Raw genomic sequence first — 22,690 nt, forward strand, 5'->3', positions numbered from 1 at the left:
AACAAAGTCGATGAATAAAGCAGTTTTGTAGACATTGACATCGAATTAACATTACAAAATAACATTCAATTGAGATGTTTCTCTAAGTGGGAAGCTTAAACAGACATGAATAATCTTAATTTGTTCCGCTCAGCCCCCCCTTTTTTTTCGATAAAACGAACCCGTAGCCAACTTTCAATCGCAGGGTTTTGTTACAATTTACCGAGTTTACGAACCCCGAAAATAAACATGGTTCCATACTACAAATGAAAGGCAGGCATTGAGTTTGGAGGAAATTATTCCAAGGGGGTGGTGTTTTTTCTCTCCAATTTCTTTAAGGGGTTTATATTTGTTTTTTTTCAAGAACTATGACAACATTTGCTTGAATCCAAAATCAGGCAGTATCAACTGTTCAGGGTTTGCTCAGTGTGGCATTTATTATAGTATAGAATTAAGATGGGCAGTTCAATTGATGCATATGTTTTGTGGTGGAGATTGGAGTTTCTTAAGGGCAAATTATTGTTGCAGGAAAAATGGGACACCAATATCACAGACTAGGGTGAAGATTAAGACACCATAAAGCACAAAGACTTTAGGCGTGGTGATAAGTGTGGGCCATTTTCTGCATTAACCGAGTTGTCCAATTTTAAGATACCCTATTATATTAATCTGAAAGTATAAAAATTGTAAACTAAGTTTACAATTGTGTTCCAATAAATATGAACAATATATTTGACTAAAATATTTGCATGCAACAGAGCTCTATTCTGTCATTAACTTGCATACCAAAATGTGGCTTTCAAGCCACACTGAATTCTATATATTTGAAAAACCTAAAGTAACTTTACTTTAATTGAAACATTTTAAACAAGGCTAAAAGAATATATAAAGTTACAAGTACATTTTGTACCTGAAGCGGTGACTTTCGTCTTCCACCTTCCTGAGTGTATAATATGGACCAGTGACTATCTCGAAAAGTGCTTATATTAGTGTACATGTATATATGGTTTATTTTGATGCGCTTTGAGTTCATGCACAACTCATGCCATTTGAATATATATAAATAAAGTTTAAATAATAAAGAATTGCTTTAATTTTCTATTGTACTAATTTAAATATTCAGTACGTAAAACCAAACATAATGTACAAAGCAATAAATTGTTTCAAAATATGCAGCGCAAAACTATTTGTCATCAATCGTCAAGAAACATGAATATGATATGAATGTGAAACATATAACACTGATAACACAAATAAAACAATATGTTCAATAATGAAACAAAATTGATACATGTATCCGGTGACACACACCCCTATCTGCAAAAAGTTCCGTCTCAAAACCAATATATCAAACCTATGACACTTTTGAAATTTGGGCAACCTAGATGTGCATGTGGTAAATGCCTCTATACCATATATAAAGCAATGACCAAAATTCAGGATACTTAATAGGATTCAAACAAATAACAACAACAAAAAATATTAAAAAGTCAAATGAAATAAAAAAAAAATTCCCTCATTACTATGAATTGTTGTTGACAAACGATCAATCCAAATTCTTGCAAATCAAATGTAGGATGTACCTTATCCACTAATCAGTTGCACAAATATCTAAATTTCCCCCCTCTTACATATATATCATTTAAATAATAATAAAGAGTTAGGTCCGATCCATATTTGAATACTTTTTCAAAATATGCATATGGTCTGAATGTACACTTACAGTCTGCCAGATTATAAGACGTTGGTCAAGTTTATTCGATACATATACATGTATATCATTAAAAGTATAAACATCACAGTTCAACATAACCGAAATCTTAAATTAATATAAAAAGTTCAATTGTAATTGAAACAAAAAATTAATGTAATTTAAAAGTTAATCTCCTGTACAGTATATCACGGAAGAAAATGGACATAAATTATATAAAAATCTGTTCCAAAAAAACTAAAAACTATAATAAAATAGTGTTAAAAAGTAGGCAAAGAATGAAAAAGTTTTTGTAGATAGTCGTCTCATTGGCAATCATACCACATCTTCTTTTTTATATTTGTTATTGTGAGAAGAGTAACTCTGGATGTAGGGTTGCTGATATTATTATTAAGGATGCAATTTTATACAAACTATTATTTGGCATATTGTTAGGTTATGAGTGCAATAGAACTTTTGACATACAAAATTGAAAATGTAATTTGTAAAACAAAAGGAATTTCATTGCATGCTGCTGCAAAACAAGCATGGGTGCAAATGCAAAGGAACAGGCATGAACAAAACATGTAAATGTAAGAAATATGATTTTCCTTCCGTCAGCAAGTGTCACCAGGGACGAGAATGCTAAAATAAGATTGAAACAGACAATTAAATACAGAATTATTCAATTTCAATTGATGTAATGTTTTCCACTTTATTCCTTTAACTGTCTTATATTAATAAGAAATACTCAATAAAAGTATTTTGATGAATATGTGTCTAAAATAAACCCATATGTTCCAAATACATGTACGGTCAAGCTCGTACTAGATCATATGAGTATACTCGTACTGGACCGTACACGTACAATCCAAATACTTATATGGTCTGGAATATATAAGCATAGGTACTTTCTCCTTGTAATTAATGATGTATGAAAAAAAGTAAAAATACAAAAATACTGAACTCCGAGGAAAATTCAAAAAGGAAAATCAAAAATCAAAAGTCCAAACACATCAAACAAATGGATAACAACTGTCATATTCCTGACTTGGTACAGGCATTTTCTAATGTAGAAAATGGTGGATTGAACCTGGTTCTATAGCTAGCTAAACCTCTCACTTGTATGACAATCGCATTAAATTCCATTACATTGTCAACAATGCATGAACAAAACAAACATACTCAAAGAGTAAAAATGTCAAAAATAGGGGTACAACAGTCAATATTGTGTTATCATCTTAATATCACTATAGTAAAAAACAACAAATGTAACGAAGAAGCACAAAAAGGCATACATCAAATTTAACATACTCATATTGCTTTTCTTATACGACTTAATTTATCTATGTAAAGTCTACCCGTGAAGGATAGAAGGTTTTCAGTTCTGGTGTAAAATTGTGCGCTTGAAATTCACACAGGTAATCATAAAAATAATTTTGTCGTTCAATTAACGGCATACATAAATGCAGAGTCACGTAAAGTAGATATAACAAAAAACATACTTAACAGTAGAAGTAATAATAATAGATAAAATAATTCTGTGGTTCAAAGTATGACGGGATACATAAGTACAGTTTCACGTCAAATGTATGAAAGTATAACAGTAATTATTTTTCAGATCATTTCATTGGATGGACCTATTCTTCAATGTAGTAAATCCCCATGTATGATTGGAAATTTTGTTATGTATGGCCATGTTACATTGTGTAATTACAAATGACTTAAAAAAAAATAATTACATGTTTAGGAACATTCTTTAGATATCATAATATTGGAAAGTATTATATATATATATACCATGTATACATGGGCTTTGCTCATTGTTAAAGGCGGTACTGTGACCTTAGTCCTATAGTCATAATTTGTTAATTTCTGTGTCATTTTGGTCTCTTGTTTCATTGGCAATCATACTAGATCTTCTTTTTTATATAACATACCATGATCCTATTGAAGACTAAAACAGACCAGCTGCAATATAACATTTTTATTCCATTTCCATACTTCAGGACTATGACGATCCAGCAACTTTCAGCAGCAGTACATGATGTAAATTAACTCATTCAAAATAATTAATTACAATTGCAAACTGTTTATTAAGAAGCAGTTTGACAACTGAATAACCATCTTGAGAATGATTTATGGTCAAGTTTATTTTCCATGTTTTCAGCACATCAATTCACATCTAATAATAATTTATGACAGAATTCTGTAAAACAAAAAAAGACAGAAAATTTAATTCATTCAATCATTAATGAAATTGAAAGTTGATATTGTGATACATAATTTTTGGTATATATATATCAAAAATGTATTTGAGAACAAACTTAAGATATAAATGAAATAAATAGACAATAAACTAAAAGTCTATCCAGATACTTTTTTTGTCTTTATCATCATGATCATAAATTTAAAGTATTATATCATACATTATACATACAATACATGTACCATAGGCTAAGATCTGTATGTTGAAACTCTAGAGCTGGTTCACAACCTATATCTGTAGTGCCATTCTCAGATTCATCTTCAGATGCTTGTAGTGGCTTTTTCTGTGTCACTGTCTGTGTGTTTTAAGAGTTCCCTCCACCGTGTAATTTGTTTGGCCCAGTCACAAATTGAAAGAAACATTGTCAGAATCTAGGGTTTTTCAGACTGGAGTCCAAACTACTGTTTGATCAGACACTAACCTGAAATTAAAGAGTTTTATAATTGGTCTTCATTAATCCCATATAATTGTGTTACATTTTTATATGTAAATGTCCAAAAATAATTTGTTGAAAAGCTGATAATCATCCCAAAATTTGTAATTTATATTGTTGACTATGTACATGTACGACAGGCAAAAATTTCCATAACAAGTTGTACAATAAGCTGTTTATGGGAACATGACAACTCAACCTTTTCCAAAATAAATAAAATTTGTAAGTTTACATGTACATGATGTAAAAGTATATATGTGCAATAACAAGCCATTAATGGCGCACTGACACAACAGTGTTTATCATTCCCCTTTCTTAACTTCTCTGCATCCACCTTTGTTAAATTTACCAACCTTAGTCTTGATTTGAGTTTTCAGAATGGAGTGTATATATAGTTACAATGTACACATATGAATTGAGAGAGATTTTAACTTCTATGTAATTTTAGCTCTTGTGGAGAGTTGTCTCATTGGCAATCATATTTTTATAGCGAATCACTGAGCATGTCTGGAGCCCCCTCCCCATAGGTAAGTCAGCAGGACCTGCACACAAACCTGAATTTAGTTACTAAGCTATTTTTACTTGTTCTACTTGTATTTTTTATCTATCTGATGAGTTAAGCCTTTTTCAACTGATTTATATAGATTGATCTTATGTTGTACTGTCACATGACTGTTATACCACTGTCCCAGGTTAAGGAGAGGGTTGGGATCCAGCTAACATGTTTAACCCCGCCACATAATTTGTGTATGTGCCTGTGTACTGTGTTCTAGATATTCCGGTAAGTCATTTATAAAGATAAAAAACAGTATTGGGCCCAATACTGTTCCTTGTGGTTCACCAAATGTTACTGGTACAGAGGTGAAGAAAATGCCATTAATGACTACTGTTTGTATTCTGTCCTGTAAAAATGCCTGAATCCAATTAAGTGTGTTATTTTCAATACCATAGAATTTGAGTTTGTAAAGGAGGTGACGATGTGAAACTTTGTCGAACGCTTTAGCGAAGTCCATTATGATTAAGTCAATTTGTGTGTTACTATTATTTGATTTTGATCGTGCTAGTTCGTGAATGAAGTCTATTAATTGTGTTTCACATGACCTTGATTTTCTGAAGCCAGACTGAAGATCATATAATATGTGATGTTTTTCAAGGTGAGACATGATGTTACTTGTAATAATTAGTGGCAGATCTAGAAATTTTCATTAGTGGTGGCCCACTGACTGACCTAAGAGGGGGCCCACTCCAGTGATCCCTATATATGCAACCAAATTTTTTCCCCAAAAGGGGGGGCCCGGCCCCCTGCCCCCCTCTGATAAATATATGTTCCATTAGCTTGCAACATATGCAGGTTAAAGATATTGGCCTGTAGTTTACGGGTTTGTATTTTTCCCCCTTTTTGAAAGCTGGGGCTACATTATCATGTTGGCATCTAATTTAGTAATACCTGCTTCAGTGATTGTTATTTTTGGCATTTTAATGGGTGGGGGCTTGTACCTTTGTCTGGGATGCTCCATGAGCTTGCAACGTATGCAGGTTAAAGATATTGGCCTGTAGTTTACAGGTTTGTATTTTTCCACCATTTCGAAGTCTGGGGCTACATTAGCATGTTTCCACTTCTGAAAATTATAGGTCATTAGGTGTATCTCCAGTTTCAAGTGACTTTTAAAATGGGCTATTCCAGAATTAGTCTGTCCCCCCCCTATGGAAGACATTGGAATTCCAGATTTTTTTCCCTTTATTTTTTCTAAAATTCCAAACAAATTTTCCATCTGGACAAAAAAATCCAAACTTTTTGTCTCTTGGTGCACAAGAAATTCCATGTAATTTTCAAAGGGTCGAATAATTTCCAGAAATTTTTTACTGATATTCATTAAGATTTTCCAGAACAGAAATATTTGGTGACCCATTATTTCCAGGTATATTACACAAGAGTATTGATCAATTCCCCATGTACATGTATAAACATGAAAAGACTTCAAAATAATGGGGGAGGGGCAAAGATCTGACACTGTCAGCAATAGTAGTTAAGAGAGCAGGAGCATTCAAAATATTGTACTGTTTTCAATTACGGTAGCTATTACACTGATAAAATTTAAATAAACCATGCATATGCCTCTTTTGGGGGATACCGTATATAATATTCATACATGTAGATATTTTGTATTGTACATATGTATTCGTTCCATGATATCATCCATATATATATGTTTTATCTATATTTTTTTTTTTTTTATAGAGACATACATTTTTTAACTTAGAAATATTACCAGTATACGTTGACATTTATAGTACGTAGGGGCCAACTTGAAATATGAGGAAGACCCATAGTGAAGGGGAAAGAGGGAGGGGGAGAAGTACAGACTTTCAATAGTATAAGTTCAAACTCTTAGTCGTTCTGGGCATGTAAATGTTGAAAATATGCTGCACAGCTGTATGTTTTGACTTTTGAATAAAATAGGTTTGCATATTTACAACTTTTCATTCTAGGATATAATGTATTACAAAACTTCATAGTTAAAGTGGCACAGTTTTAGCTGTAAAGAGGTTTCCAAAGGGAAATTTCAATATCTTTGTTTTATTTACAGAAGTGCATTCTATAATTTTTATCTTGTTTCATGTATACAAAACTGTTGAATGTAAATCAGGTGCAAATTTCCAAATGATTGGATTAACAGCATCTATGACTCAGAATCAGTAGGAAAATTCTATCACAAGGGAAGACAAAAACAGAAAAATTTGGTTTGACAAAATTTTTGATGCCTTAATGACAGTTTTTAACATACATGTATATATTAAAAGTAATTATTAATACTGACATCTCATTAGTTTCACAGACTTGTGATATTATTTAGAAGATGATAATTTGACCTAATATATATTTAGAATTTAATCTGTATTTTTCATCATTAATTAACACCAATTTCTCCTAAATTTAAGAATGAAATTTAGTGTTTGTCCTAGGCTTATAACATATAAACAAATGGCAGATTTTGGGTTAATTCAGCTCAATAGCCAGAACATTTACCAATTTAACAGATAATTGATACATCCTTTATTCAAACACACTTGTTTGTCTTCACAGCAGGAAATCCTCTATAATTACCACAATATTGTAGATGAATGACCAGAAATGACCAGCTGGGTACTATGCATTGCAAAATACTGTTACACATAAATAGATTGTTTTCAGAATCTGTGGCCAACTGTCTACTGACTTTTGATTTTACACACAGAAGATCTCCCCCTTTTTTTTTTAATTAATGCAAGGCAATGTGAACTTTTACTGATAAATTGATAATTTGTGTTCAAGTGTTTTATTCTCATATGAAAGTATATACATGTGTACAAATATAACTAAGATAAGAAAAATAAATATATTTAATAAGAAATAAATATCATGAATATATTTAATAAGAAATGACTGATGTTTTAAGAATTAACCTATTTTCAAAAATATTTTTATTGTGAACTGGAATGAAACTTAAGATGATAATGAATGCAATGTTCTCCTACCGATTGAATAATCTGAAAATGTATTTTCTTAACAATGATGTCTAAAATTTGACATGAATTTTGAAATTTTAAAGTTTATAAATATAGATTCTACCACTGCATCGAGTGTGATACGATATTTATCCACTTGAGACAGTTAAATTTTCACATTTAAAACGCAAGGCTTGCCGATCGTTTTAAATATTTAAAATTTAACTGTCGAGAGTGGATAAATATCGTATTACTAGAGGTTTGGTGGTGGAATCTGTTTCTCTAATGATTTTTAAACAATATGCAGGCAAACTTATTGCTTGCTTCTTTGCGACTGATCTGCAAAAAGATGTGTTCTTTCTATGTGACGTCATCAGGCATGGCCGCCTTTATTCATGCCGTCACAATAGGAAATTCAGAGGAAAACAAGACAATTCGACGTCATAATCGGATTTTAACCAATGAAGAACTGAGATCAAACGAACCACACGTTGATTAAATTTTTTTATACAATGGGTGCAGAAAGGGATAAATTGACTAAATTAGAGAAAAAATCATTACACATAACAAACTGACATTCTTAATAAGACATACTGTTTCACAATTTACTATTTGTCAAGCCTGAAACTAGGGTTGCCATAGCCATTCTCTCTAGTGTCATCAACTTTTAAATTAATTTTTGGTTAAAAAAAAAAAAAAAAAAAGATTTGTTAAATTTTAGTTATCTGACAGACGCTTCTTCTATACAAAGACAGCATTAAAAGATTTTTTTATTCTTTTTCAATATTTCATTGATATAATGGACTAATTTTTTTTGCAGTATAAACATATTTTGTTTACAAAACTTTGAAATTTTCAAAAACTAATGATTTTTTATTGCAGGAATAGAATACCTTAGCTGTTAGCTGTATTTGGCAAAATCTCTTTGATATTTTGGGTCCCAAATGCTCAACTTAATACATTTTTTAGGCATTCAGAGGCAGATTTAGAGGGGGGCTAGCTGTGTTTTACTGATGATTACATTTTTGTTCATTAAGCATTTAGATACATGTACAACCTTCCTCCTTAAACCTTCAAGGAATTTCAGGAAACTGTTTCTTCATTCTTGATAATTACCTGACGTGTAGAGTAAAATTAAGATTTTCAACCCATTCTTCCATAATTCACTAAGAAATATTATATAACAGTCAACATTTAGGTAAGTGAAAGATTTTGAATTACTTTTGTCAAACTTTTGTGGAATTTTAACTTACAAAACCTAGACAGAAGCTTTCTCATAATCAGAAGATAGAACCCTGAACAAATTTTGATTAATTTTTAAAATAAAGATAAAAACATATCTTGCAATGATTAAATTGAAGAGATATGCAGATGGGGATCTACAGAGCTACCACTAATCAAATAAGCAACATTTTAATTCAAAAAGTCACAATTTTGTAGTCGAAAAGATAAATTAAGAGTACAAGTTAAACGTTCAATTATCATTTTCTGTAATCAGGGATAATTTCATAGAAATTGATCAAATATCCACATATTTGGTGCAAATCATGTTTCTGGCATTTCATTGATACTCAGTGCTATGTAGCAATGTTTATTTTCTCCCAGAATTGTGTTTAAAATTAAGGGGAAACCTTCATTAGAGACTAGTGACCCCTTTGGTTTTTTTGGGGTTTTTCTTTCATGTTTCTTATTACTGTTTAAAGTTTATTAATATCTTTTTTTATTTATCAAAAATATATATAATTTGAAATTTAAAATTTGATTTTTAGATTTTCTAACTATTTCAATAAATGTTGAATTCAGTGTTTCATGAAAAGAATTTTGTCTTCAGAATATCAGTTTACATGTGTGGTTTACATGATGATGGTCTTTAATTAGTTCTGCACAGTGAGAAATTTTGTAGGAACTGTGATGTTTATACAAATAATTTTATAGCTCATTTCACTAATTCAGCAATGTTCTATTTCTTTTGAATCCTATTGATAGGTTTTTATGGGATTGGACACCTATTGTAGAATCTGTTTTAAAAAGATGCTAGTATTACCTGAATTCTTTTTGAAGTTTTTTCTGCTTGAGAAGGATAAGTAAAGAATGATACATTGTAAACATAGATCTGTTTTTAACTTTGTTCTTTTTCTTTAAAAAATGGGTGGTTTGATTTTTTTTATGAAGATATTGGAATTTTTCAGTAAGACATTATTCTTTCAAAAGCATTTCATATCTAAAACACCAGTATTTTTCAAAGTGTTCATCTTTGAAGGTTTATGGAATGATTATTGCATTCATAATTGAACTTCAGCAATTAAGTCGTGTTGTTTAATCATTTGCATTTTCAAACAGGAACTCTAATTTCATTTACTATTTATTTAGTGGTAGGGATGAGCTGCTGAAAAGTTTATCATGGTCATTATTTCAAGCTTCATTAAATATGATCAAATCTGGAAATTTAGATGAAGGTCAAGTTTTCAACTTGCCTGTTTATATCACAAGTGTCTGAAGAATCTTTTGATGTGGTAAATTTAAACAATGTGTAAATGTATCCAATATATTATAATACAATAGTGGTCAAATCAATTATCTCTCCTAACATTTTTCCCATATGCATTCTTAACAGCTATAATTTGCTGTTTGTGCTTTTGATCCCATTATTTTGACACTTTCACCTACAAATGTAATTAGCATTAAAAGTATGTAATAATGAAAACTACATATTTTTAATTTCACACTTTGAGAGTGTTGACCTCAAGAGAAATAGGTTTAACAACTTGTGAAAATTGAATTTTGCTTGATATCAACTCTTGTTTTTCAATTTAATTACTATAAATGAACTTGCTACAGGCTCGTTTATTATTATTTTTGAAAATAAATAACTCCAGTTGATCCTAGGCTCACACAGCATAGTAAGCTAGAATGGGCCTAAAAATGACCTGTGTAAAACAATACATTGTTTTCAAAATTCCAATAGGGAACACACTTTATATAATTGTATCAATAAAGCTGAAACGTCTCAAAAAATTGGTTTATTGATACAATTATAAAACAATACAGACAAAAAAAAACAATGGCCAAAAATTGAAATTGATATACATGTACAAAACATTAAATGAAAAACAAATATGAAATATAGTAAAAGTGACAACCACTAAAATTACAGGCTTCTGACTTGGGACAGATATATAGAGAAAATATATACAGCGAGGTTACAAGAACGCATGTGCTAGATTGAAATTCTACTGGCATAGTGGTGTTTTTGTCAAGCCATTAACAAGCCTTTTTAAACACTGGTAAACATGTTAGCTAGCAGTTCTTGTAGTCAAGGATTTGTTTGTCCTGAAACTTTCAAACACAGTTTCTTTTCTTTTGGTTACGGTTGCATATAATATGTTACTTATAATTACTTAGTATAAAATTCCAGTTTTTTTGGCTCATTTAGAAAGAAACCGATAAATTCCAGACAAAAAAAAATTAACTGATGTCTTCCATAGGCATTGTTTCTAATATTTACAGTTAAATTTCCAGACAAATTGACAGCAGTATGAAAAAAAATCCAGTACATTTAAGTTTTATAACGTGTTTAAAATCTGGAATTCCAGAACATTTTGGTAATGGTGAAAAAAATTTCCATGGATTTTTTTTTTTACATCTTATGTCTTCCATAGGGGGGGGACAGAATATTTCTGGAATAGCCCAATGTTAAATTAAGTAAGAAAATTTACTTAAAAACTCTTTCCGTTGCCCGTAGGAAGCATGACTATACAATCTCTGTGCTTCAAAATACATGCAAACTTTGACTTTGCTCACAATTTAGCCCTTAAACTTTGTGATGAGGCAAAATATCTGTTTATTCGTTTTCCAAATCCTCTTTCATCCTTCGTCGCCATCTTCAAACATTCTTTTGAAGCCCTTTCATTAGGACGATTTTGATTGGTCAATATAAATACTTTCTAGGGTCAAAAAAAGGTTACAAAAGTGAAACTACATATTGATAGTTGTTAGATCTCATATGCAGTATAACGTAATCAGAGATCAACATTTCAATTAGATTGGACAAATTCGCAATTTAACATTGCAAATGTGAATGACTCCAATACAGTAGTCAATACTTCAGATACATGTGAAAAGATCGACACGGTTGAGTGGTTTTACGGAGAAAAGTCATATCAAGAGAAACTTTTGAAATCTTTTCAATTTTCAGGTAAGTTTAAATTAATCAGTCTTTGCACGTTTGTATAATATATATAAAAGAAGATGTGGTATTATTGCCAATCAAACAATTATTTATGGTTGAACTTGAATTTTTCATTTAAAGAATGACTGTAATATTTTTTCTCTATATTAAGAAATAACATAAAAAAAAATGGTGCACACTGGATAACGCGCGCAGCGGGTTCTTTAACTGTGTGCACCACATTTTTTATGTTATTTCAAATAGACAGAAAAAATATTACAGTCATTTCTTATAATTTAATTCTAAATTCCATGTTAATTAAGGTAACACGAAACCGAATGGCATATCTCCCGATTTCCAAACTTTTTTGCACACGTGTTCTTTTTATCGAGTTACATCGGAATATGTAATAAAAAATGGGGGTCACCATTTTTGTTTTCTTGGTATTTTCATAAGAAAACGTCAATTCTGGCGTGAATTTTACCTAGTTATATAGGGGAAATGCCCTTTTTACGGCTTTCCTTTTTATATTTTCCAATGAATGGCTATGTTCTAATATACGGAGAAAAACAAAAAACTAACACAATATCCAAAATTGCATACTGAATCCATACACGCATAGAAACTTATATAGGTCACCATCCTTGTTTTTGAGATAAATGGCTTCAAAGTTGATTGATACCCTTAGAAATGGACCGAAAACGTGTGACGAATGTAACGTTCAGAGATATAGAAAAAAAATATGTGTCCGGATCTGAATAGTGTTTATTTTATTTTCATTTCCGCTGTCTGGTTTCGTAAATTTCCTAGTAATGCGATATGCATTTTGCTGATATAATTCATTTCGTCCTGCACCTGGAAATTTCACTCACATGAATTAACATTATTAATCTCGTCTGATTTTTACACCAAACGATCTTGAACTGGTTGGTTCCATGGGAATCTTATATACGATAATAGTTCATGCATAAATCACCGGAGTTTGGTACACGTTAAGTATACGCAAATTTTTAAAATAAGATTATTCAAATAATATCTTTATTCTAAAATTTCATTAAAATCATGAAAAATACCTTCAAATTTTTGTAAACTTCATGTGAAAATAACATGAACAATTTCACGTGTGATTCCTTTGAACTACTGAGTTTTTAACTCCATCATTTAAGACGACAATGATGGTGTCGTTGCTTCATCCATGTAGAAATATAGTACTTTAAAAAAAAATGATTTTAGAATTTAGAATTATAATTGCTCGGTTTTTGATGGTTGTTTAACGTTCAGTGGCGAATAGTTCATGCATGTTCGGAACGATACAATACAAGTTTGGAAACAGTTGTTAAAATAAAAAAAACACATTTGATGCATCAGTCAAAAAAGGTTTAACATTCTGTTAGTTGTGAATATTATGAGGAAAAATAATGATCCTGATTAAATACACATTCTTAAAAAACAACTCAAAGAAAAATTCAAAACTTAAAAGTCACTTATCAAATGACGAATACATATAAAAAAAAATGATAAACAGCCGTCATTTTCTTGACTTTCTATATACATAAGTTTAGTGTAGTCTGCGTGTTGTAAATGTATGAGTTGGTTGCTCAGCAAGTGGGACAAACCTTGCATGCAAACTGTATACAAAATTTCACAAACTTCAACAGTGTCATTTGTTGAAAATTATTTACGAAATAAATCTTGCATTCTTTATAAGTAAAAAACTGCACAGACGAAATATACGAAATATAAGAGTTCCAGATTAAAATTCCACATGTATGGGAGATGTAAGTCGGAGTCTGTGCCTTTCATATTTTTCAAAACGCCTTATCCAGCAACCTGTCATGAACAAAAAATGAAGAAAATCCAGACAATATGTGCACCTTTAATATGAGTAGTAATACCAGGTACATACTTTAAACCTGACGCAAAAAGACTGTAATCCGAAATAACAAGCCGTATAAAGCCTATATACACAAAGTGCGGGATTGGCGGTAGAACGGACACGGATGAAACAATATGGTGACATACGTGCTCTATTAGGATTTCGGTGACAAAACATATCTTTGAATATGGAGTTCATATAACGGAATGGTAATTTAAAGATCTAAAATGAAACATAACGACGTAGCAAAGTAACCTTTCCGTCATTTTGTCTTTGGTGGAAAGTTGATTAATTGGCAATTTTAACGCACCTCCTTATTTTATTATGATTTAAATTTTCTCTAGAAGAACAGATTTTTAAAAGATTGTAGGACTTTAACATTGTTTAACACATATGTACAAGGAGACTAAAATATTACTGTGATAATTATACTTATCCAAATTTTCCAATTTAGGGGACCAACGTTTAATAAAACAACAAATTAGAAAAAAAAGATATTCGTCCAATTACAATTAGTCACAATTTCCTTGATGTCTTTGGTTTTGATGTCGTTAAATGCATACCCCATATCTCTATTTATCATTCTGACAGCCAACTGTTGTACAAATATTTTTTTTGTTTTATTTGTACTTTTACTGTTACAAATAAAGTCTCATGCTACCCCACTTTCATAATTAGCAAGTAGTAACGTAGATATTTCGAATGGCGTAATTATTCGTAAACTTTGTCAATTTCTTTGAAATTTAGAGGCAATGATTTAAATTTTAACAAATGAAGTTTCAAGTGACGAATGTTAACGTCCAGTGGCAAATAGTGCATGCACGTTCAGGAAGAGAACAAATTGAGGTCAAGTTTACACTATTTACAATACTAGATAGATTTTGTAATAGGGGCGATCAAGACAGATGGTGAAGAAAATTTGGACTGACACTGAAAAATGAGGGTATATATATTATGCTGTCTGTCCCGTGTAGACTTAGTCTATAATATTACAAAGCTAGCAATTTATTTTTTAAATGTTACCGAAACTATATCGGATTTACTCTGTACAGACCAATGAGATTGTTTACACTTGGAATGTTTTTCGGCAAAATAACCAAGTTAAACCATTTTTTTTTCATTCTATACTAACAAACTATTTTCAGTATATATATATATATGAGTTTCAAAGTCTGCTTGTATTGTGCTTTTTACGCCTTATTCTATCCGTATTTTCATCCAGATAAATTTCCTTTTTTCATTTTGCACGAGCATTTTCACACGAATTAATAGTTGGACAATTCCCCGTTTTTTCACACATCATCCTAAGTTTCTTTAGATAAGATTTTTATTTTCAAAACAAAATTTCATGGGGATACGGCGTGCATCATGCAAAAGTATTTATTGCATAAATAAACTAAGAATAAAATAAAAGTGATAAAACTCAGTCGTAAGAACATAATTATAAAGATAAATCGTGCAGATGCTTAAATATTAAAGAACCAGAATATAAATAAAAGTAAAGTAATACATTTTTTAAATGGTTAACAATGAGCAGAAAAATTGCCGGAAAACGATAAAGCAATCTAATAGTATGTTCATCTATCATCATCATTGAAAAGTTAACCGTAACGTATTGCATTAAAACTCTCGGCAAATATTACCGTTTAAAATGTCACATAGTTATCAAATCTTTTTTTTTATTATTATTTTTAAATCACTTTGTGATTGCAGTCAGAACCTGCTGCATTGACTTGTAAGTGTGAACGTTATTCGATAACGTCAGGAACGATAACTCGTGGCGTAACGTCATTCGGTATCGTGTTACCTTAACCGTAGAAAACCATGAAAAAACGTTGATGACGTCACGGTCACATGACTTAATTATGTCTATGGGCTCATAAAAAAATAACGTCAGCCAATTAGAAGATGTGTTACATCCAAATTTAAATTATTTAACTATATGTGTTAGAGCAAACATTTTAGATTTTCAAAAATAACGTTTCTACCAAACTCGTCTTTGAAAACAAAGATCATACAAATGTAACTATGACTGCGTTTGACATTGGACAAAGCAAACGACATTTCTAAGTCATAGGTTCATGTAAAATAAAACTAACTAGTTATAAAAATAATAAAATTAAATAATTCAAAAGATTGCAAATTTATCAAGCCCGCGAGATAACAATTAACAACTTCTGAATTTCTGTTTCATAACTCCTTCTTAAGTTTCTGTCCTTTTAATATACATCAATATGGAGAGGGTGAATATTGGGTATTTATACATGTATTTCAGATTTTTTTAATTTGTTTTACCTTTAAAAGGTGACGGTAACTTCCAAATTCAAAGATTAGCCTTCACCTCAAGTCCACGTAAGTATTTATTTTAATTTAGTATGACTTTTTTGTATTCCGGGAAAATGTCTGCAAACTTTTATTTTAAATGAGCAAGGCCGTACCTTGGCCTATAATGGTTTACTTTTATAAATTGTTACTTTGATGGAGAGTTGTCTCATTTTCCCTCATACCACATCTTTCTATATCTATCTAAAGACTGTTTAATTCAAACAGTTTTTTTTAAAGCCGGAAATATTTTCTTTTATTTGTTAATCCTCGCTTATAGCTTTTTATATGCTGGCGTGATCTACATTTGTTCTTTTTTACAAGGCATTAAAGTTATCAAAGGTACCCGGATTATGTCTATATTCACTTGGCATTATGCTCACAAAAGTAAAATATTTTTGTTTTTATTCAGAGTTTGTTCACCACAAGTACTATACATTTCCCGATCATCAGGTTGTACAGGAATTCCATGAAACTTGTTTACATGAGGGTACAAAGTCTATTTATGGGGATAATACTTGGCAAAGCAGAAATCCTTCAGTCACAGACGAGTTTGCTGCCGCTGTTTGCGGTCTTAGTTCTGTGTATGATGCAGAAGAATATCGAAAGTTCTTAGAAACATGGGGAACAGTAAGTGAATCTCGAGTCGCATAAGTATTTCTTGTTTAAAGTAAAGTAAAGTAAAGTAATCTTTATTTAAAGTCGGGTTGCATATATATACATAATAACAATGAACATGAGCTCTTAAGAGCTCTTTAACCGACTGATATTAATAAACAAAACATACATGTAATAACATCAGACACACATACAACACAAACATGCAAACAGACAGCACATATATATATTAATACATAGATAGCACATGCAGAATAAAAGCTAAGCAAGATAGATTAAAACAAATGTCTAATATCAGCACATATACAGTAGCACATAGTATTTATATAACAGTAGCACATGCAAACTTAAACACTTTAAGCACAAACAAAAGACTGCATGCAGCTATAGCAAAGGTAATGCATAAGTAAAAGAAATAAATGGCTAAATAAAAAATAAAAATAACTGCAAAAAAATAAAACATTAAAAAAAACCAAACAAACAGCAGGCTTCGAGATCAAGTTATGGGGCAGCAAGTAAGTACATTATTTACAAGAACTGCATGTACATTTTTCTGAAAAACACCAGGTGGAGATAAAATTTTTGAACTGGCCAAAAGTTGATAAGCTCCTTGCCTCATTTGGCAAGGAGTTCCAGAGTTTTGCTGCCTCATAACTAAAGTTTTTCTTACCATACCTTGTTGTTTTTGGCCGTGGTATATCTGCTATGCCTTTGTACCTGAAGTTATATGAATTTTCTTTAATATTTACTAAATTATGTAGGAATTCTGGACTTGATTTATTTATTATTTTATGTGTCTCTAATGCCATGGTTCTCAATCTTCTGATTTTTAGTGCTGGTAGCTTAGACTGTTCAAGAAGTGTATTGTAAGAATTTGTGTAGTCGTCATAAATAAATCTGAGTGCTCTTTCTTGTATTTTTTCTATTTTCTTTGTGTTTTGTTCACTGCAGAAGTGCCATGTAAGAGGACAGTAGCTGAGGTTTGACATGATAAATGAGTGGTATATTGTAAGTTTTGAAAGTCTGGTGAGATGAGTGCCAATTCTTTTTAGAACGTTTAGTTGTCGTGCAGCTTTTTTGCAAATATTTGAGATGTGAGTGTTAAAATCCAGTTTAAAGTCTATTGTTACACCGAGAAGTTTCACTTCGTCGTCACATTTTATGTTGAATCCATTTAGGTTGAAAGTAATATTTTGAGTGTGTGTTTTTTTACCTATGAAAATTGCCTGGAATTTTTCTGGGTTTGCCTGCATTTTGTTGAAAGAGAACCATGAGATAAGGGAATTACTGTCTTCCTCTAAGGGTTTAATAACTGATTCCAAAGTAGTTCCTGTTTTTGAGAGGGTGTTATCATCAGCATAGTTGTATAAATCACAGTGTTTGACAAAAAGAAAAATATCATTTATAAAAACATTAAATAATACAGGGCCTAGTATAGATCCCTGAGGAACACCTTTATATATATCTTGCATTTGACTGATACTCTGGCCTATTTTTACACACTGTTTTCTTGCAGTCAGATAGCTTTTGAGTAATTCCAGAGCAGATGGACTAAGGCCATATTTTTCCAATTTCAAAAGAAGTAAATCATGTGGAAGACAGTCAAAGGCTTTACTTAGGTCCATTAATATAGCCGCTAAATATTTATTATTATCCAGTGCCTTTTTCCAATCTTCCAAAATTTTGAGTAATGTTGACTGGCAGCCATAACCAGCTCGAAATGCCGCAAGAAAATGGTCGAAAATATCATCAAAGTATTTAGTGAGTTGATTTTCTATGGCTGTTTCAAAAATTTTAGATATAGCAGGTAAAACACTAACTGGTCTATAATTACCCTTTTCAAGAACACTGGTTTTTTTTTGTGAACAGGTGCCACTTGGGCAATTTTAATGAGTCTGGAAAAATGGAAGTGGATAATGATAAATTTACAAGCTGTGTGATAGGTTTAATCACTACAGGTTTAGCAGCGTGTAAAATTTTTGGTGATATACCATCTATACCAGTAGCCTTTTTAACATTTATTTTACCAATTCTTTTAGAAACAAATTCCTCATTTATAGGCTGAAAAATAAGTTTATTTGATGTTGACCCGTTTGAGTATTTATTACTTATAGCTTCTATACTTGGGTGTTTGACATTCACCTGTACGTTGTTGTCACCAATGTTTTTTGCAACATTAACAAAAAAGTCATTAAAAATTTCAGATATTTCTTGTTGGTTCGTGATGATTTTATTGTTTTCCTGCAGTATGGTTTCTTTTTGGCTGGTGCATCCTTTGTTTGTAAGGAATGGCTTAACTGTTGGCCAGAAATCTTTCGACTTAGGACCACCTGTGCAGCGTTCTATGAAGTATCTATTTATGGATTGTTTTTTAAGTTTAGTGACAAAATTTCTTTGTGTTTTGTATGCATCCCATGTCTTGCTGTTATTCATTTTTTGAAATTTGTTGTAAAGCATTTTCTTTTTATAAATTGCAGATTTTAACTGTTTGTTCATGTATGGTATCTGTTTAGATAGTATTTTTCGTTCTTTAAAGGGTGCATGTTTATTTGCTGTTTCAATAAACTTCTTGTTGAAGTTTTCATACTCAGTATTTATGTTATTATGAGGGTCAACATCCCAATTTAACTCATTCAAATCAGATAAAAAATCATTTACTTCAAAATTTTTAAAACTTCTACATTTTCTGTATTTTGGTTTGATATTAGGTCGTTCACATTTTATTTGAACCCCAATCAGGTTGTGAACATCACTTAAGCCACATCCAAAATTACATCTTTTACCACATTTATTTTCTTGATTAGTTAAAATTACATCAAGAAGAGTTGGTTTCGAATTTCTATTATAACATGTTGCTTTATTAATAATGTTTTTAATACAGAAAATATCACAAAAATCATTTAAAGTTGAGCTTTTATTGTCATCAAGCATATTGAAGTTTAAATCACCCATTATCAAAACATTATCATACTTTTTAATGACTTTGTCTGTTGTTAAGTTAAAGTCAGTACTAAATTTACTGTCTGGCATGCTAGGTTGTTTATAGGCACCAATAAATAGCCACTTATTGTCTTCTGTTGTTACCTCAAGTGCAATTGATTCAATGTCCTGAAATTCAGCTTGTTTGTTTCTATCTCCTGCTAGGTCAGATCTCATGTAGGCTAGGACACCTCCCCCATATTTGTTACGGTCTGATCTATAAAACGAAAAGTTGTCAACCGTGAACATTGCGTCAGGAAAGGAGTCGTCAAGTTTGGTTTCCGCCAGAAATAGAATATCAACAATGTTTCTATTAAGTAGGTCAATTATACTTTCAAATTTGTATCTATAGCTGTTAATGTTTAAATATGCACAAATGATGTTAGTTGGTGCATCTCTCCTCAACTTTACCAGATCTTTGAAGATGTCATACTCGCTTTCATCAGTTTCTATTCCAGTGTTGTTGTTTACATCGGAAATTGAGGGGAGATAATTTGTCGAGGGTGCGTTTGATTCCTCCTCTTTTGACATATCAAAAAATGAATTAGTGAATTCTGGTAGAGTGCATGTTTTACAGTACCAGTCATCTGTTGATTTTGAGAGCTCTGTATATTCATCAAGAGGTAATTCTATACATTTAACATGAAACCATTGTGTACAGCCGTCGCATAGGATGCCTTTTTGATTTTTACGTACAGCTTTGCCACATGATACACACGGGAATTTAGTAGGCCCTGGATTAATTGAAACATCACCACTTAAAAGCAATAAAATACAGCAGTAGTAAGATTGTGAGTTGCTGATCTTATAGTTCACTCTGAAAATTTTTATTCGGCCGCCATTATTGTTGTTGTCACATCATATAATAAGATGATAGAAATAGGGAAAAGGTGTTCAAATACTAAATATGTTTGCCACTGTTTTTTCTGTTAATAAAACATTCAAATTGGAACACATTTCTATTTTGAAGAAAAAAAATCTTTATAAGAGTTGATTGATTTGTGTTTTTATTTTTTTTTAATCTATTTAATAATTTAATTGTTAATTATGTGCTTTAGCATGTTATATTTTCTGCTGAGAATGGAAAGAAGAAAATAAAAAGATATAAGAAGATTGATGTGGAATATTTTGATTATGTGGAAAACAAGGTATCAAAAATTAAATTAAGATAAAGTAAAAAGTAAAAAACACAAAAATACTGAACTCCGAGGAAAATTCAAAAAGGAAAATCCTAAATCAAAAGGCAAAATCAAACGTCCAAACACATCAAACGAATGGACAACATCTGTCATATTCCTGACTTGGTACAGGCATTTTCTAATGTAGAAAATGGTGGATTGAACCTGGTTTTATAGCTAGCTAAACCTCTCACTTGTATGACAGTCGCATCAAATTCCATTACATTGTCAACGATGTATGAACAAAACAAACATACTCATAGAGTAAAAATGTCAAAAATAGGGATACAGCAGTCAATATTGTGTTATCATCTTAATATCACTGTAAAAACAACAAATGTAACGAAAAATCACAAAAAGGCATACATCAAATTTAACATACTCATTTTGCTTTTCTTTTACCACTTAATTTAATAGATAAAGTCTACCCGTAAAGGAAAAAAGGTTTTCATTACTGGTGTAAAAATGCGCGTTTGAAATTCGTACAGTTAGACATAAAAATAATTTTGTCGTTCAAAGTATGAAGGCATACATACATGCATCACTATAAAAACAACAAATGTAACGAAGAAGCACAAAAAGGCATACATCAAATTTAACATACTCATTTTGCTTTTCTTATACCACTTAATTTATCTATATAAAGTCTACCCTTTCAAAGTATGACGGGATACATACGTACAGTTTCACGTTAAATGTATAACATTATTTTTGAATAAAATAATTTTGTCATTCATAGTATGTCAAGATCCATAAGAAAAAGTAATTTAAGTAAATGAAATAATTTTGTCGTTCAAAGTATGATGTTTTTATATAACCACAGAGTCAATTCAAAAGAATTGACTTAACAGTACAAGTTATATTAATAAAGACTAATAAAAGAATACTATAACACGTTATGTAGATGATAAGCAACGTCAGTACGCAAAATCTATACTTCAAGACCATCTTGTATTATTTGTGAAGTTGATACGGAATATTTATCAACGAGTTCTGGGTATCTTCCGATGAACTTTTTTAGAAAAAGGACGAGACGTTCTTTAACATACTCCTGGTTCATCAACTTTCTGCTAAGACACCGGTGACGTTTTACAAAGTCTGAATAGGAGCTGCACGCTCTTGAATACCTAATAAGTTGGGATATGTATATTCCATATGCAGGTGAAGTTGGTATATTACTACTAAGGTGGGGGAATTTGATAATTTCAAAATTAAAGTCGATACTTTTCTTTTCTTTTTTAAATTATTTTCATCTTGAGCAAACATTTGTTTAAAATAAAACTTTTTTCAAATATCGAGTATTTTCAAAATTATGTAACAATAGAAACCAATATAATACTGAAAGGTCATTTTATTAAGGATGATATCTCTAATGTTTAATCAGAAACGATAAGAAAATATTTCCCTTATCTAGAAATAATTTAAAAAGAAAGACGAAAGATACCAGACGAGCATACATATTCGTTTTTCGTTCATTTTTTTTTTAATTTAAATAAGGCCGTTAGTTTTCTCGTTTGGATTGTTTTACATTGTCATATCGGGGCCTTTTATAGCTGACTGTGCGGTATGGGCTTTGCTCATTGTTGAAGGCCGTATGGTGACATATAGTTGTTGATGTTTGTTGCATTTTGGTCTCTTGTGGACAGTTGTCTCATTTGCAATCATACCACATCTTCTTTTTTATGATCATTT

The 22,690-nt window shown here is 31.0% G+C and overlaps 1 protein-coding gene and 1 long non-coding RNA gene across 6 annotated transcripts in view; one reads left to right on the forward strand and one right to left on the reverse strand.

Annotated features, from left to right (window-relative positions):
• The window catches only part of LOC134688545 (uncharacterized), a 56,757-nt gene that overhangs the window by 28,085 nt on the left and 5,982 nt on the right, over window positions 1-22,690 (forward strand). For all 5 annotated transcript variants that reach the window (XM_063549340.1, XM_063549338.1, XM_063549342.1 and 2 more), the window contains 4 exons: window positions 11,904-12,052; window positions 16,206-16,253; window positions 16,636-16,853; window positions 20,879-20,968. In XM_063549340.1, the coding sequence (XP_063405410.1) occupies window positions 11,904-12,052; window positions 16,206-16,253; window positions 16,636-16,853; window positions 20,879-20,968 (505 nt within the window). The remainder of the gene's footprint in view (window positions 1-11,903; window positions 12,053-16,205; window positions 16,254-16,635; window positions 16,854-20,878; window positions 20,969-22,690) is intronic.
• On the reverse strand, window positions 1,870-11,795 carry LOC134688544 (uncharacterized). The gene is made up of 3 exons (XR_010101825.1): window positions 11,659-11,795; window positions 4,110-4,359; window positions 1,870-2,314 (listed from the first exon to the last, which is right to left on the reverse strand). It is a non-coding gene; the product is annotated as an uncharacterized LOC134688544 (long non-coding RNA).

The sequence above is a fragment of the Mytilus trossulus genome, chromosome 10, assembly GCF_036588685.1.
Source record: "Mytilus trossulus isolate FHL-02 chromosome 10, PNRI_Mtr1.1.1.hap1, whole genome shotgun sequence".
Lineage (NCBI taxonomy): Eukaryota > Metazoa > Mollusca > Bivalvia > Mytilida > Mytilidae > Mytilus > Mytilus trossulus.